The sequence below is a fragment of the Anabrus simplex genome, chromosome 2 (genome assembly GCF_040414725.1).
Source record: "Anabrus simplex isolate iqAnaSimp1 chromosome 2, ASM4041472v1, whole genome shotgun sequence".
Taxonomy (NCBI): domain Eukaryota; kingdom Metazoa; phylum Arthropoda; class Insecta; order Orthoptera; family Tettigoniidae; genus Anabrus; species Anabrus simplex.
Window position 1 is genome coordinate 72,764,735 of NC_090266.1, and position 15,338 is coordinate 72,780,072.

General features: G+C 42.7%; 1 protein-coding gene across 1 annotated transcript in view; it reads left to right on the top strand.

The window, feature by feature from the left end:
* The window catches only part of Ae2 (Anion exchanger 2), a 237,331-nt gene that overhangs the window by 50,116 nt on the left and 171,877 nt on the right, over positions 1-15,338 (top strand). Inside the window, exons 6-7 of the mRNA XM_067139840.2 lie at positions 118-295; positions 3,009-3,214. Coding sequence (XP_066995941.2) covers positions 118-295; positions 3,009-3,214 — 384 coding nt within the window. The remainder of the gene's footprint in view (positions 1-117; positions 296-3,008; positions 3,215-15,338) is intronic.

Below are 15,338 nucleotides of genomic sequence, written 5' to 3' on the forward strand. Positions count from 1 at the left end.
ATCAATAAATACAAATTCATTTCTTCATTTTCATCATTATCTTGGTTATTTTCTTCAGTAATCTTAATGTATTCATATGGGCGGCAAGCTTAAATATTTTCTTGGTTTGTTCTATAGGTCTTCGTTCAGCTAGATGAACTTCAAGGTGAGGGTGATGACCGTGAGTGGAAAGAAACCGCCCGATGGATCAAGTATGAGGAGCACGTAGAAGAAGGCGCAGACAGATGGGGCAGACCTCATGTGGCCTCCTTAAGCTTCCACTCGCTTCTAAACTTAAGACGGTGCTTAGAAACTGGTAGGTATTGGTCCCTTGAACAGTTGAGACATTTGAAATTCTAGGTGTAAGGCTCATGTCTAAAGATAATAGGCAACTTGATATCTTTGGAGTGTACAGACCGGGAAAGGGCAGAGCTGTGCATGGCATCTTTAAAAGTAGGAAAAATCTCAATATGAATATAAAGTTGGAATTCAAGAGGACAAATTGGGGCAAATATTAATTTATAGGAAGGGGAGTTAGGTATTGGAATAACTTACCAAGAGAGATGTTCAATAATTTTCCAATTTCTTTGAAATTAGTTAAGAAAAGGCTAGGAAAACAACAGATAGGGAATCTGCCACCTGGCCAACTGCCCTAAATGCAGATCAGTATTGATTGATTGATTTTATGAACTGATGCAGTGCTGATATCTCTGTTACAAGAGTAAGATTTTGGTACAAAATTGAATATGGAGGGACGAGAATTAAACTGTTAACCTGTTTTTCTAATTGCTAGTAAAGAGCATGGCAGTTTTAATGAAAATGCGGGCACTATAGTGAGAGAAGTTTAAAATACTGTAATATATAGGAAATCTAACAGTGAGTTGACTTTGCAGTGTTCAATAGTATTTTTCTAAGAAGGAAGCGACCTTGTGGACCAATGCTCCTTCTGTTTTCAGACAATCTATTCTATGTCTGAGTTAAAGCTAACGTGCACATTGTATATTATTTATAAACAAGAAATGGCAACATGAAAGTAGCATGAATAATTGCTGGGCTGAATGGATGGGAACAAGTGCAGGAAGATATTTAACACAAGGTTATTTATCTTTTTTTTTTCTTAAGTGGTTTAACATCACACTAATACATTGAAGGTTTTTGGCGATGCAAGGACAGTAAAGGGCTATGATTTAAAAAGGTTTTGAACCCACCATCTCACAAATGCAAGCTCAAAGCTACATGACTATATTCGCACGCCCAACTCCCTCCATTATTTAAAATATATTATTATATTTTATTTGAAGATATAAGGGATGAATTAGGGGCAAACACATTTGATAAAGCTATAATTTGTTTCAGTAATGGGGGACAGATGAGGCAAATGGAAGAAGGAAATTATGCTCAAACTGAACCACACCAACTGAACTCCTCGCTAACTCCCTGAGTCCACAGCACTGAAGTTATTCCTAGCGACTCCATGACTGTAGCTCTCCACTCTCCTTCGCTGGCTGAGCTTCAACTGAACTCCTCGCTAACTTACTGACCTCCCTCCCATGGTTGTCCATTGCCTTGTATAAGGGGCCGTCCCTTCAAGATACATCGGCCTATCAAATCTTGTGGAAATCTCCAGATATAGAAGGCTCTCAGCCCGCAGGCCTAGTCATTTCCGAGGCCTCTAAGAACACAACGGCCAATGGCGACACTTGTAGCGTGTTGGAACAATGGGTGCCGGCTCTCCGCCGTTAGACTCTGGACCAGTGAAGTCCCACAGCTTACATTTGCTGGCCCGCCCAACGTCGGAGGTTGAGAGTGTCATACTGAGAGACCATGCATGCAGCAATATCATCATCATGATCATCATCATCATCATCATCATTTTCCTGGGTGTGGTGTACAAGCGCTCGCCACTTCTTCCTGTCAAAGTATAGTTTCTGTTCCTGTAAGTCCTCCCATGTGACATTCCTCTTGCTGACCTCCAATTTCGCTGTGTCTGTCCATTGATTCTTTAGCCTCCCAGCTGGCCTCTCCCCTTTCACTTCTCTGTCAAAGACATTCCTTGCTTGTTCTCGTTCTGTCCATCCCCATAACATGTCCAAACCATTGTAGCCTGCTTCTTTCTGAAAGCTCGGTAACAGGTATTTTGATGCCACCCTTCTTCCTGTTTGCTTCACCTTGCAGCAATATGAATGATAATCCTGTGTTGGTATGCAAAAGGTGTTAAGTCACAAAAATTATGTGATTTTGAGAAAATTACATTTGATGGGACTGTATGTATGATTCCCATAGCAGAAATGAGCATTTTATGGATGTTTGAACATTTAGTACAATCCTTCATTATTAGTAAGTGTCACAGCTATGTCTTATTTTACATTATCCCATTCTACAGGTCATGTGACTGAAAACCTTTCACACACACAACACAGAATTATTCCACGGGAAAGTATTGTTGTTACATTCTTAATGAAGGTTGGACAATTTAATTGTTTCATGTAGATTATACACAGGTTGCTGATGTTTCAAATATAATACAGCATTCTTTATCAAGGTGACCAATGTACCTCTGTTCTTCCAAGGTTGTCTGTTTCCTCAGGCAAGTGAAATTGACTTCCATTATTGGCTACACCATGCATGATATACACAGAACGACATGGTCCAACATAATAGTAGTCAACAAACGATGGAGACTTCAACTCTAAAAAGGGTAAGGATGTTGACCTTGCTCTGAGCTTAAGGCCTTTGATGTAGGTTGTTACAGGCAATTAAAGGCATTTCTCATTAGAAACAGACTAAAATGAAAGCCAGTGGAACACAAGACTTTTAGGTTCAAAACAGTTAAATGTATTGAGCAAGATCAAAATCTTATTTATTTTACATATACCTTTGACAAAATGACACTGATAGATAAGTTTCATTTTGGTATGTACATTGTAAGCTCTACAGAGCATTTGGTAATAAAATTTGATTTTTAGACTGCTTCCTATTTTAAATGATACTTCTAAGGGGTTTCATCATCTGATGGTGTGTTCTCATAGGTGTGGTACTGTTGGACCTGGAGGAGAAGGACCTCCCAGGTGTGGCATATCGTGTAGTGGAACAGATGGTCATCGAGGAGCTGATTGAACCTGATGAAAAGCCAACGGTAATGAGAGCCCTACTTCTGAGGCATCGTCATGTTGATGACCACGACCGATTCCGATTCGGTATGAAGAGGACCTTCTCGAGCTACACCAGTCTTCAAGTAAGATACAACATTTTAGGTACTTAGCTGCAATGTTTGTGTAAGTGCATTTGAAGCCCAATGAGACAGCTGTTATTGTTGGGGGGCAACTTTGATCTTCCATCAGATGTATGTGTGAAACTTGTACTATTGTGGTGTCTATTGCAATGAGGAACTGTTTAGCCTATGATGAGGATAAATCGCCATGGTACTCTCCCTGCATTTATCTTCAATTAGAAAGTGCAAAAACCTGGCAGCACACAATACTGTAACGTGTTGGTGGGGTAAATAAATAAGACAGAACCTGGTAGCGTCCTATTCTAAGATTTATTAACTAAGCACTAAAACTACACGTTCATACACACACACACACGCGCACGCACGCACGCACACACACACACACACAGAGTCTTTGATCACTTACACTACACTCACTCAGCCGCTCAGTCACACTCGGCACTGTCATGGTCCGCAGTCCACACGTCAGTCTCGCAGCTTTGGATAGTATCCGCTGTCCACTCAGTCCATCGAACTCCACTCACAGCCCCATGTCGGCACCCAGTGTTGTGCTCTTCCAGCAGCTGGTCCAAGACACTCACACACACGACGACAGGCACACAGAAACGAGTCCTCGGCTCCAACAGACTGACACCTGCACTCTTCACTAACTCACTGAATCCACACATTGGACACAATACACCAGCTGAACTACACCAAATCACTCAAGCCTGTAGGTCATGCCTAACTTAAATACTTGGGCCCGCGCTATCTGGATGCTTCCACAAGGGACACGCCTCCTAGAGTCTTCCAGAAGGTGAATACTCTCTGTGCGCATCCAGATTCTTCCATAATGCCACAAGTCTCCAATGACCGAACAGGACGATCCAGATAGCAGCGGTGGGGACGCTGCCCAATTGCAAGCGGCTGTCCTCCACCTGGTTACAGGGGTAGAGAGAGGGTGGGCCTACCTTGGTGATAAGTGTGCGGTTGGAGTTGGCTAGCTTGCGGTACTTCCTGTGGTTGTACATTTTCATGACAGATGCAGCAGCTCACCATGCCACAATACTTTGGAATTTTTGTTGGTTTTATGTCACACCAACTTTGACAGGTCTTGTGGCGATGATGGAATAGGAAAGGAAATTATTTGCCTGATTTGGAAATGGGAAACAACAGAAAACTATCTTTAGTGCTACCAACAGTGAGATTCCAATTCACCATCTTCCAAATGCAAGCTAACAGCTATACAGCCTGAACAGTCAGTGTATGTCACCATGACTCAACATTGTAATACTGAGCTTTGACTTCACAGTCTTGTCATGGACCATGCTTTGTTATGAACAACAATGAATAGCTAAAACTTTAATTGTCTTGTTTTTAACTCAATATTTCCTTGATGGATCAGCAGTGTAGTGTCTGATTCAAGACCATGAATTTAATCTCAGCTGAAATAGTTGATTATTGAAGGATAGGTAAAGTTCTTACCAATCATACTGTAACTGTTGGCATGCTAAAGATCTCTGTTGGTGCACTCAGCAGGCCACCCAACTTAAGTATTCAGGCTCACAAAGATTTCAGTAGAGTTATACTTCTGCTGCTAAATGACAGTCCAGCCTCATTATGGTAATGGGTACACCTGCTGCTAAACATCAGTCCAACCTCAGTATGGTAACGGGTACACCTGTTGCTAGAAGGCAGTACAACCTCAGTTTCGAAATGGCCATGCGGGCTGCTAAATGACAGTCCAACCTCTCTGTGGTAATGGGTACACCTGCTGCTAAACATCAGTCCAACCTCTCTGTGGTAATGGGTACACCTGCAGCTAGATGACCGTCCAACCTCAGTGTGGTAATGAGTACATCTGCTGTTAGACGACAGTCCAATCTCAGCATGAAATGAGTATATCTGCTACTAGACGGCAGCCCAACCTCAACTTGAAATGAGTACACCTGCTGTTAGACGACAGTCCAACCTCAGTATTATTATTATTATTATTTTTTTTTTGCTAGTTGCTTTACGTCACACCGACACGGATAGGTCTTATGACGACGATGGGACAGGGAAGGCCTAGGAGTGGGAAGGAAACGACCATGGCCTTAATTAAGGTACAGCCCCAGCATTTGCCTGGTGTGAAAATGGGAAACCACGGAAAACCATCCTCAGGGCTGCCGACAGTGGGGTTCGAACCTACTATCTCCTGAATACTGGATACTGGCCGCACTTAAGTGACTGCAGCTATCGAGCTCGGTCAACCTCAGTATGGTAACAGGTACACCTGTTGCTAGATGGCAGTCCAACATCGGTTTCGAAATGGCCATGCGGGCTGCTAAATGACAGTCCAAACTCACCGTGATGATGTGTACACTTGCTGTTAGATGACAGTCCAACTTCAACTTGAAATGAGTACACCTGCTACTAGACGACAGTCCAACTTCAACTTGAAATGAGTATACCTGCTCTTAAATGACAGTCCAACCTCTATGTATTAATGGGTACACCTGCTACTAGACGACAGTCTAACCTCAACTTGAAATGGGTACACCTGCTACTACTGTAGACGACAGTCCAACCTCAACTTGAAATGGGTACACCTGCTACTAGACGACAGTCCAACCTCAACTTGAAATGGGTACACCTGCTACTACACGACAGTTCAACCTCAACTTGAAATGGGTACACCTGCTACTACATGACAGTTCAACCTCAACTTGAAATGGGTACACCTGCTACTACTGTAGACGACAGTCCAACCTCAACTTGAAATGGGTACACCTGCAACTACATGACAGTACAACCTCAACATGAAAGGAGTATACCTGCTACTAGGTGAGAGTATATTACCAACTTGAAATGAGTATACCTGCTGCTAGACAACAGTCCAACTTCAACTTAAAATGAGAATGTCTACTACTAGACACAGTCCGACCTCAATTTGAAATGAGTATACCTGCTACTAGATGCCAGTCCAACATCAACTTGAAATGAGTATACCTGCTGCTAAATGACAGTCCAACCTCAAGTTGAAATGAGTATGTCTACTACTAGACGAAAGTCCAGCCTGAATGTAAAACCGTGTACACCTGCTGCTAGATGACACTCCAACCCCAATGTTGAAATGGACACACACACACCTGTCCAAATACACCACTGTAACCTTGTGGCTGAGACTAAGATTAACATTGAAAGAGCTCTGTTAAACATCATGAAAGAATCATGGCTTTATTATTGATACACTTCATCAACTCTGAGAGGTCTGAGATTATGGACTGTCTTTTGAGTGAATGGTACAATTTTGGAATAACATCATTATTTTATAGTGTACTAGCACTTACCTGCAGCTTCTCATGCATTGATTTCATAATTTGATCAAAGTAATCGTTCCTCGGCACTGTACATAGACATCTGAAAATTCCTGAAGTATAAAAACTCACCCAAAAATTGAGTTTCATTTACCCCAGTAATTCTTTGTAAACCATGTTTGTGGTATTGCCTTTTGGGGCTAATATGACCATGCGACATAGAACTGTACGTGTGAGAAACAGTCTTCTCTCAATTCGAAAAAATAAAGACATGTTTCTTTATTTCTAAAGGAGATTCCAAATGCCTATTCCCACATCTGTAACATCTTCAGTTTTTTAAATATACATAAGTATCCCCATAAGAAGAATTCAACCCCTTGATCAGTCCTTTTCTCCACCCCCACCCCCAATTATGTGTATTTTCCGAAAACAAAAATACATGTTCCTTTATTTTTAAAGGAGATTTCAAATACCAATTTTCACGTCTGTAACATCTTGAGTTTTTAAGATATAAGTATCCTCATTAAAAAAATTCAACTATTTTTCACTTCTTTTCACCCCCCCCCCCCCCCCCACCCGTTAAGTGCCTTCTCCGAAAACAAAAAAATTCGTGTTCCTGTATTTTTAAAGGACTTTCCAAATACCAAGTTTCTTATCTCTAACATGTTAAGTTTTTGACATATAATGTAGATATACTGGTAGTCATTTTTAAAATTCATCCACTTTTCCAGTTCCTTTCAGCCCCTTAACTGGATTTTCCGAAAATAATAAAATATGTGTTTTCATGTCTATATGTATGTAACACCTTAAGTTTTTGAGATTAATGTATACTCATAAAAATAATTCAACTTCTTCTTCTTCACTTCTTTCCACCCCTCTCCCACCTTAAGTGGGCTTTCCAGAAACAAAAAATACGTGTTTCTTTAAATGAAATTCAATGGAGAGATGGCATGGAATAACATCAGTAGACGAATAAGTTTGAGTGGAGTGGTGTCTTTAAAAGTAGGAGAGATCACAATATGAAGATAAAGTTAGAATACAATGAATTGTATTGAGTAGGTGGGGTAATAAATATGCTCCTTTTGTAAACTAAGTGAGATCGCTGTTTTCAATACGGAACAAAAATGAGAGTGATGGTTTGTAACATACCACTTAGTCGAGCAGCTCGTCCCCTTTCTCCCAAGTCTTCCATTATACTCATGGGTAACCTATCCTTCTCCGTTCGCCTCACATGACACCACTAAGGAAGCCGGTTTATGCATACAGCTTCATCCATCGAGTTCATTCCTAACTTAGCCTTTATCTCTTCATTCCGAGTACCCTGCTGCTATTGTTCCCACCTGATGTACCAGCAATCATTCTTGCTACTTTCACATCTGTTACTTCTAACTTATGAATAAGATATCCAGAGTCCATCCAGCTTTCACTCTCTTAAAGCAAAGTTGGTCTGAAAAGAGACCGATGTAAAGATAGTTTAGTCTGGGAGCTGACGTCCTTCATACACAATACTACTGATCGCAACGCCGAGCTCGCTGCACCTTTATTCAATCCCATGTACTATATTACCATCCTGTGAGAACACACAACCTAAATACTTGAAATTATCTACCTGTTCCAGCTTTGTATCACCAATATGTCCGGCTCCATGGCTAAATGGTTAGCGTCCTGGCCTTTGGTCAGAGAGGTCCTGGGTTCGATTCCCGGCAGGATCGGGAATTTTAACCGTCATCAGTTAATTTCGCTGGCACGGGGGCTGGGTGTATCTGTTGTCTTCATCATCATTTCATCCTCATCACGACGCGCAGGTCGCCTACGGGTGTAAAATCAAAAGACCTGCACCTGGCGAGCCGAACTTGTCCTCGGACACTTCCGGCACTAAAAGCCATACTACATTTCCATTTCCATCTGGCATTCAGTTCTCTTGTATTTTTTTCCTACTCACATCAATTTAGTCTTTTAAAGGCTAATTTTCATACCATAATCTGCTATGTTCCAAGAAAAATATGGGCACAACTCACTAGTGCAAATTTGAGAAGACTGGAATCACTGAAACCTACCTATATTAAAAGAGCACCATTTGTCTACCCTTGGTCCCATTTCTTGATGCAGGGTTGGGGATGAGGTGATATAAATTTATGTGGCATGTTTTTATGGCTGGATGCCATATAGTGAGCATAGTTGCCTTCCATCATTATTACTGCTGTCACTTCCTAGTTTATGAACCATGGGCAACAGCTGAGTGGCCTGGTAAGTGCATCTGAGAATTGCTATGGAATAGGAGTGAGCAAGTCAGTCAATTATAAGTCATGGCCCTCCTCGTGCTGAGGCGGTCCTTCACCCCTACGAGGAGAGAATTTCATAGAGACTCTGTGTAAGAAAATAAACATCCTGCTTCACAGAATTTACCAAGCTTGGAATATATTAAGCAAACATCAGAGCTATGGAAATAACAGAATCCCTCTTACATTTGACTGGGAAGTCCCTCCTTGGAAACATATTGGCGAGCGAAATGGAATTTGATAGGGAGCTATCAATATTAATGGGGGTTATGGAAGAAAGAAAGTAGAACTGACTGAGTCTGATTGTGTTTGAAGTTAATGATATTTGGTAAGGAGAGACAGTGAGGAAGACATAATAGTTTATAAACTGCTCTTAACAGGTATTAAAAAGGGAACGGGAGAGTGTGGGGAAGGACTGTTCATCAGGAATAGTTTCTATTAGGCACATAAATGAGTGAATGATGTGGGCAGATTTAGCAGCTGGAGGAATAATTAGGATGAGAATTGTCTCATTGTATTTACCATGTGAGGGTGTAGATGCTAAAGTTTGAGACAATTATGAAGCACTGCATGACATCATAGTCAGGGTCAACAGTAAGGATAGGATAGTGCTAATGGGCAATTTCAATGCAAGAGTTGGAGACGGAACTGAGGGATATGAGAAGGTGATGGGTAAATATGGGGAATATATGGAAGGTAATAGGAAAGGGAAGCATTTACAGAACTTCTGTACTAGTATGGGATTAGCAGTTATGATTACATTCTTCATATTCTCTGCTACACATGGGACGGTATGAGAACCAGATACATTATAGGCTCTATCATATCCAACTTAGAATTCAGGAAATCTTTTGGGAATTTGCAGGTATTCCAGGGATTCTTCGATGATACAGACCCCTATTTGATCTGCAGTAAAGTAAGTACCTCTAGTCCTAGGGTAGAGAAAGTGTAATCTGTTTGCAGTCAAATAAGTATAGAGAATCTCCAGGATGAGGAAATTAGATCAAAGTACACTGACTGACAGAGCAAATGCAACACCAAGAAGGAGTGGTCAGAACTTTATGCCAATTGCAGGGTAGACTGACGTCACTGAGGTATGCTCATGATGTGAAATGCGCCGCTGTGCTGCGCACGTAGCGAACGATAAATGGGACGCGGCGTTGGCGAATGGCCCACTTCGTACCGTGATTTCTCAGCCGACAGTCATTGTAGAACGTGTTGTCGTGTGCCACAGGACACGTGTATAGCTAAGAATGCCAGGCCGCCATCAACGGAGGCATTTCCAGCAGACAGACGACTTTACGAGGGGTATGGTGATCGGGCTGAGAAGGGCAGGTTGGTCGCTTCGTCAAATTGCAGCCGATACCCATAGGGATGTGTCCACAGTGCAGCGCCTGTGGCGAAGATGGTTGGCGCAGGGACATGTGGCACGTGCGAGGGGTCCAGGCGCAGCCCGAGTGACGTTAGCACGCGAGGATCGGCGCATCCGCCGCCAAGCGGTGGCAGCCCCGCACGCCACGTCAACCGCCATTCTTCAGCATGTGCAAGACACCCTGGCTGTTCCAATATCGACCAGAACAATTTCCCTTCGATTGGTTGAAGGAGGCCTGCACTCGCGGCGTCCGCTCAGAAGACTACCATTGACTCCACAGCATAGACGTGCACGCCTGGCATGGTGCCGGGCTAGAGCGACTTGGATGAGGGAATGGCGGAACGTCGTGTTCTCCGATGAGTCACGCTTCTGTTCTGTCAGTGATAGTCACCGCAGACGAGTGTGGCGTCGGCGTGGAGAAAGGTCAAATCCGGCAGTAACTGTGGAGCGCCCTACCGCTAGACAACGCGGCATCATGGTTTGGGGCGCTATTGCGTATGATTCCACGTCACCTCTAGTGCGTATTCAAGGCACGTTAAATGCCCACCGCTACGTGCAGCATGTGCTGCGGCCGGTGGCACTCCCGTACCTTCAGGGGCTGCCCAATGCTCTGTTTCAGCAGGATAATGCCCGCCCACACACTGCTCGCATCTCCCAACAGGCTCTACGAGGTGTACAGATGCTTCCGTGGCCAGCGTACTCTCCGGATCTCTCACCAATCGAACACGTGTGGGATCTCATTGGACGCCGTTTGCAAACTCTGCCCCAGCCTCGTACGGACGACCAACTGTGGCAAATGGTTGACAGAGAATGGAGAACCATCCCTCAGGACACCATCCGCACTCTTATTGACTCTGTACCTCGACGTGTTTCTGCGTGCATCGCCGCTCGCGGTGGTCCTACATCCTACTGAGTCGATGCCGTGCGCATTGTGTAACCTGCATATCGGTTTGAAATAAACATCAATTATTCGTCCGTGCCGTCTCTGTTTTTTCCCCAACTTTCATCCCTTTCGAACCACTCCTCCTTAGTGTTGCATTTGCTCTGTCAGTCAGTGTACATTGATATGATTAGTGAAAAGTTCCAAATAACAGACAGCAACCAGATCCAAGATATAGAAAGAGAATGGGTCACATACTGGAATGCTGTCATAGAAACAGCAAGGGAATGCCCAGGAACAACTGTGTGTAAAGATGGGAAAAGGCAGAGTGCAAAATCGCGCGGGGGGGGGGGTCCTCTCACCAACGATTTTATCTCAAATGTTCCCTCCCACTAAAATTGCGGGGGGGATTCCTTCACTATAAACTAATGAGGAAAATGCAGAACACATATCATTTATTCCTGAAATTAATGATTTTTACTGTGCATATTTTCACAAGTCATCAGCAATAATACACATAATATAGAAATAATATAATGACTGCCAGACCTTGAGCAGTAAAGAAACGTAGCAGTGTCAAATCCGCACCTGCAGCCTGTTGTTCATGTTTCACTCTGGCAAGTCCACCTGAAACCCGGGCAAAAATACAACTAACTTGAAGCCCTCCTCCTTTGTCATCGCTCTAAGTATCTCGACCTTACAGCACTCCTGTACTTCTTGGAGATGATGTGTTTCTGATAAGTAGCCAATAGGACAAAATTCCCTTACAGAGTGTACAAACTGACAAATTTGTTCAGTAAGCACATAGCCCTGGTAGAGAAAGGTTCCACTAATAAAGCAATAAATCAGGACAAATTGCACCTCATCTGGCCTTTCTTAAGAAAGGGATAGTCGCTCATAAACTTCTCAGTCGATTGGAATAACTTTCTAATAGTTATTGTTACAGCCCGAATTTCCATGTACTATCAAATCTCTGTGTGCATTCATGCACTATCATATGGGAAAACATGCATGATAAACTGGAAGTCCGCCTCTATGGTGTAGTGGTTAGTGTGATTAGCTGCCATCCACGAAGGCCTGGGTTCGATTCCCAGCTCAGCTACGAAATTTGAAAAGTGGTACGAGGGCTAGAATGGAGTCTACTGAGCCTCGAGCGGTCATATGAGTAGAGTGGGGGGTTTGATTCCCTCCTCAGCCATCTTGGAAGTGGTTTTCTGTGGTTTCCCACTTCTCCTCCAGGCAAATGCCAGGATGGTTCCTAACTTAAGGCCACGGCCATTTTCTTCCCTCTTCTTTGTCTGTCCCTTCCAATCTTCCCATCCCTCACAAGGCCCCAGTTTAGCATAGCAGGTGAGGCCGCCTGGGCGAGGTACTGGTTCCCCCCAGTTGTATCTCCTGACTCAAAGTCTCCCGCTCCAGGACACTGCCCTTGAGGCGGTGGAGGTGGGATCCCTCGCTGAGTCCGAGGGAAGAACCAATCCTGGAGGGTAAAAGGATTAAGAAAGAAAGAACAATAAACTGGAAAATACGCAGTTCCTTTTGAATCATTGTATAACAACTAATTTCTCCAAATTGTCTTGATTAAAGCTTATCTGTTTAACGTCAGCCCATTCTTAAGTACAGAAAATGACATTTCTACATCACAAGAAGCGACAGGTGCATACTTGACTCTCTTGGTGCCAGGCGGTAGTGCGAGCATCCACCCTTTAAATTGCCAGAGCCGATCTGGTCGGCCGTTAACAATCCAGTCGGAAGTTGCCAGAGCCGATTACATCGGCCGGCTTAAAAGTCTGTCATGTACGTAATTTTGAGGCAACCTATAGTGACGTGCGTACTTTTGTTACAACCTGTAGTAAAGGGGCTACACGTTATTGTGTGCCTGGCCTTGCTTTGGCAGTTCTAAGAGGGTGTTATACCTTTCACAAGAGTCGTTTCCTGTGTTTACAAATACCGCTAACCGGTCAGTAAGAGGCTCCTTGCAGTGAGTGGATTTGTGACAGGAAAATGGCATGTTTTTCACGTGATAATTTTTCAGCAGGTATTGATGACAATAAATTAATGCAGTATTTAGAACAGTGCGAAGTTAACACTGATGATTTATCAGATAGCGATAGGGAATTTAGTTCAGAGAGTAGCGACGAAATTATACCGGACACGTCCGCGGAATTACCGCAGCTAAAGAAGAGATGTTTAATTGTGTCTAACAGCACTAAAGCTACTCTGAATATGGTGGTAGATGAAACTAGTGATAACGAATATGATGATGATGATGATGTCTCTGGAGAACATTTTGTGGAAATTTGTCCCACCGGGCGAGTTGGCCGTGTGCGTAGAGGCGCGCGGCTGTGAGCTTGCATCCGGGAGATAGTAGGTTCGAATCCCACTATCGGCAGCCCTGAAAATGGTTTTCCGTGGTTTCCCATTTTCACACCTGGCAAATGCTGGGGCTGTACCTTAATTAAGGCCACGGCCGCTTCCTTCCAACTCCTAGGCCTTTCCTATCCCATCGTCGCCATAAGACCTATCTGTGTCGGTGAGACGTAAAGCCCCTAGCAAAAAAAAAAAAAGAAATTTGTCCCAATGAACCCGAAAACATTCCTCAACCTCTTGTCTCCTTCAAGGAAGTTCTTGGACCTAAACATGCCCTACCGTCTGATTCTCCGCCCATATTACATTTCAATTTACTTTTCACTTACTCTCTGCTAAACCTTATAGTCACATATAGTCCTCTATCATTACCTAAATGCCGGTCTCAGCGGGCCAAGTGTAGCGTGCCTGCCGCTCACCCGGAGGTCATGGGTTCGATTCCCGCCCAGGTCAAGAATTTTCGCCTGGTCCTGAGGGTTGGTTCGAGGTTCACTCAATCTAAGTGACCCTAAGTGATTGCAATCGAGGAGATATCTGAGGGTGAGATGGCGACCCCGGTCTGGAAAATCAAGAATAATTACTGAGAGGATCCGTCTCACTGACCATGATTCACCTCGTAAACTGCAGGTACCGAACTGAGCAGCGGTCGCTTAGTAGGTCAAAGCAAATCACGGCTTTAGTGCCATACATTTCTTAATTTCGTAAATTCTGTTGTATTGTAAAATTATTTTTCTAATATATACTAAAACCAAAAACGAGAAACTATTTTATCTGAAAACAAATAATATCAACTACTATTTTTTACTTATTTAATAATACAGAATTATTTTAATACTGTGTTGTCCGCACGTAGAAAATTTGTTGTCAATATTTGCCAAACATCGATACATACACGCGAATTTTATCGGTGAGTAAAATTGTCTTGTTTTTACTAGTGACATATGTTTGAATTTTTATTTTTACGTTTTTATTTTTCTCGTTCAAATTAGTTATTCTATAGAATTGTATTTAGAAATACATTATACATAATTACGTATATTCTTTTGTATCGTAAATTATTTTTTCAAAGTAGATATTGAGAGAGAAATTGCGAAAATATTTTACTCTTCCTAAAAATAAGCGTTTTCGACAACTATAAATCAACAATCAAATGTCTTTGACTCTTTATATCACTCCAAACCAGTTTCTTATTCTGCGTAGTCGATATGTAGAAAATTTCAGGCCGGTATTTGCTATACACCAGTAGATATACGCGAATTTTAAAATACATGTATTTCCACTGAAAACGGCCTGGCACTTTACAGTAGTAGAGTGGAGGCGGAGCTCTGGCCTCTTCCAGCTGATGGGGAGCGGCCGACCAGATCGGCTCTTGGCTCCAAGAGGGTTAAATGAAGACATTTGGGACAAAGTGAGGTGAAATTGTACGTCTTTTGCATTTTCAATACAATATGTCTTGTATAAGCTTGACGAATTCAAAATTGGGATTTGAACGGATCACTCTGTTCAGTTTATATCTAGCTGCCACAGCTACTTCTCCATTTCATTTGAATGTACTCAATAACTGGTAATGATTGCCTGCTGCGATAACAAAGTGACGAGTGAGAGTTCTGGGTAGGAAATTCCAGGATAACAATGGAAGAGGGTTCAGTGCAAAATCAAGGTTTGTAAGCTACTAGCTCAATAACACGGTGTCACGGAAGTGCGATACAAGTTTTGTTTTGTTTGTCTAACATAGACGAAAAATGAGCCGTCAATGAGTAATGCTCAACTTACAGTTCGATTTATAAAAATGTATAACTGGGACAGCTTATTCCTAAGAATTAAGAGATCGGCATGGGGCCTTCCGGATTACGTCAATATTTACTCAAGCAACAGATAAGAAAGTGTATCGTTAATTGGATTATAGGACTTCTACTGCATGTACTAACGTTGGTTGTCACATAGGATGCCA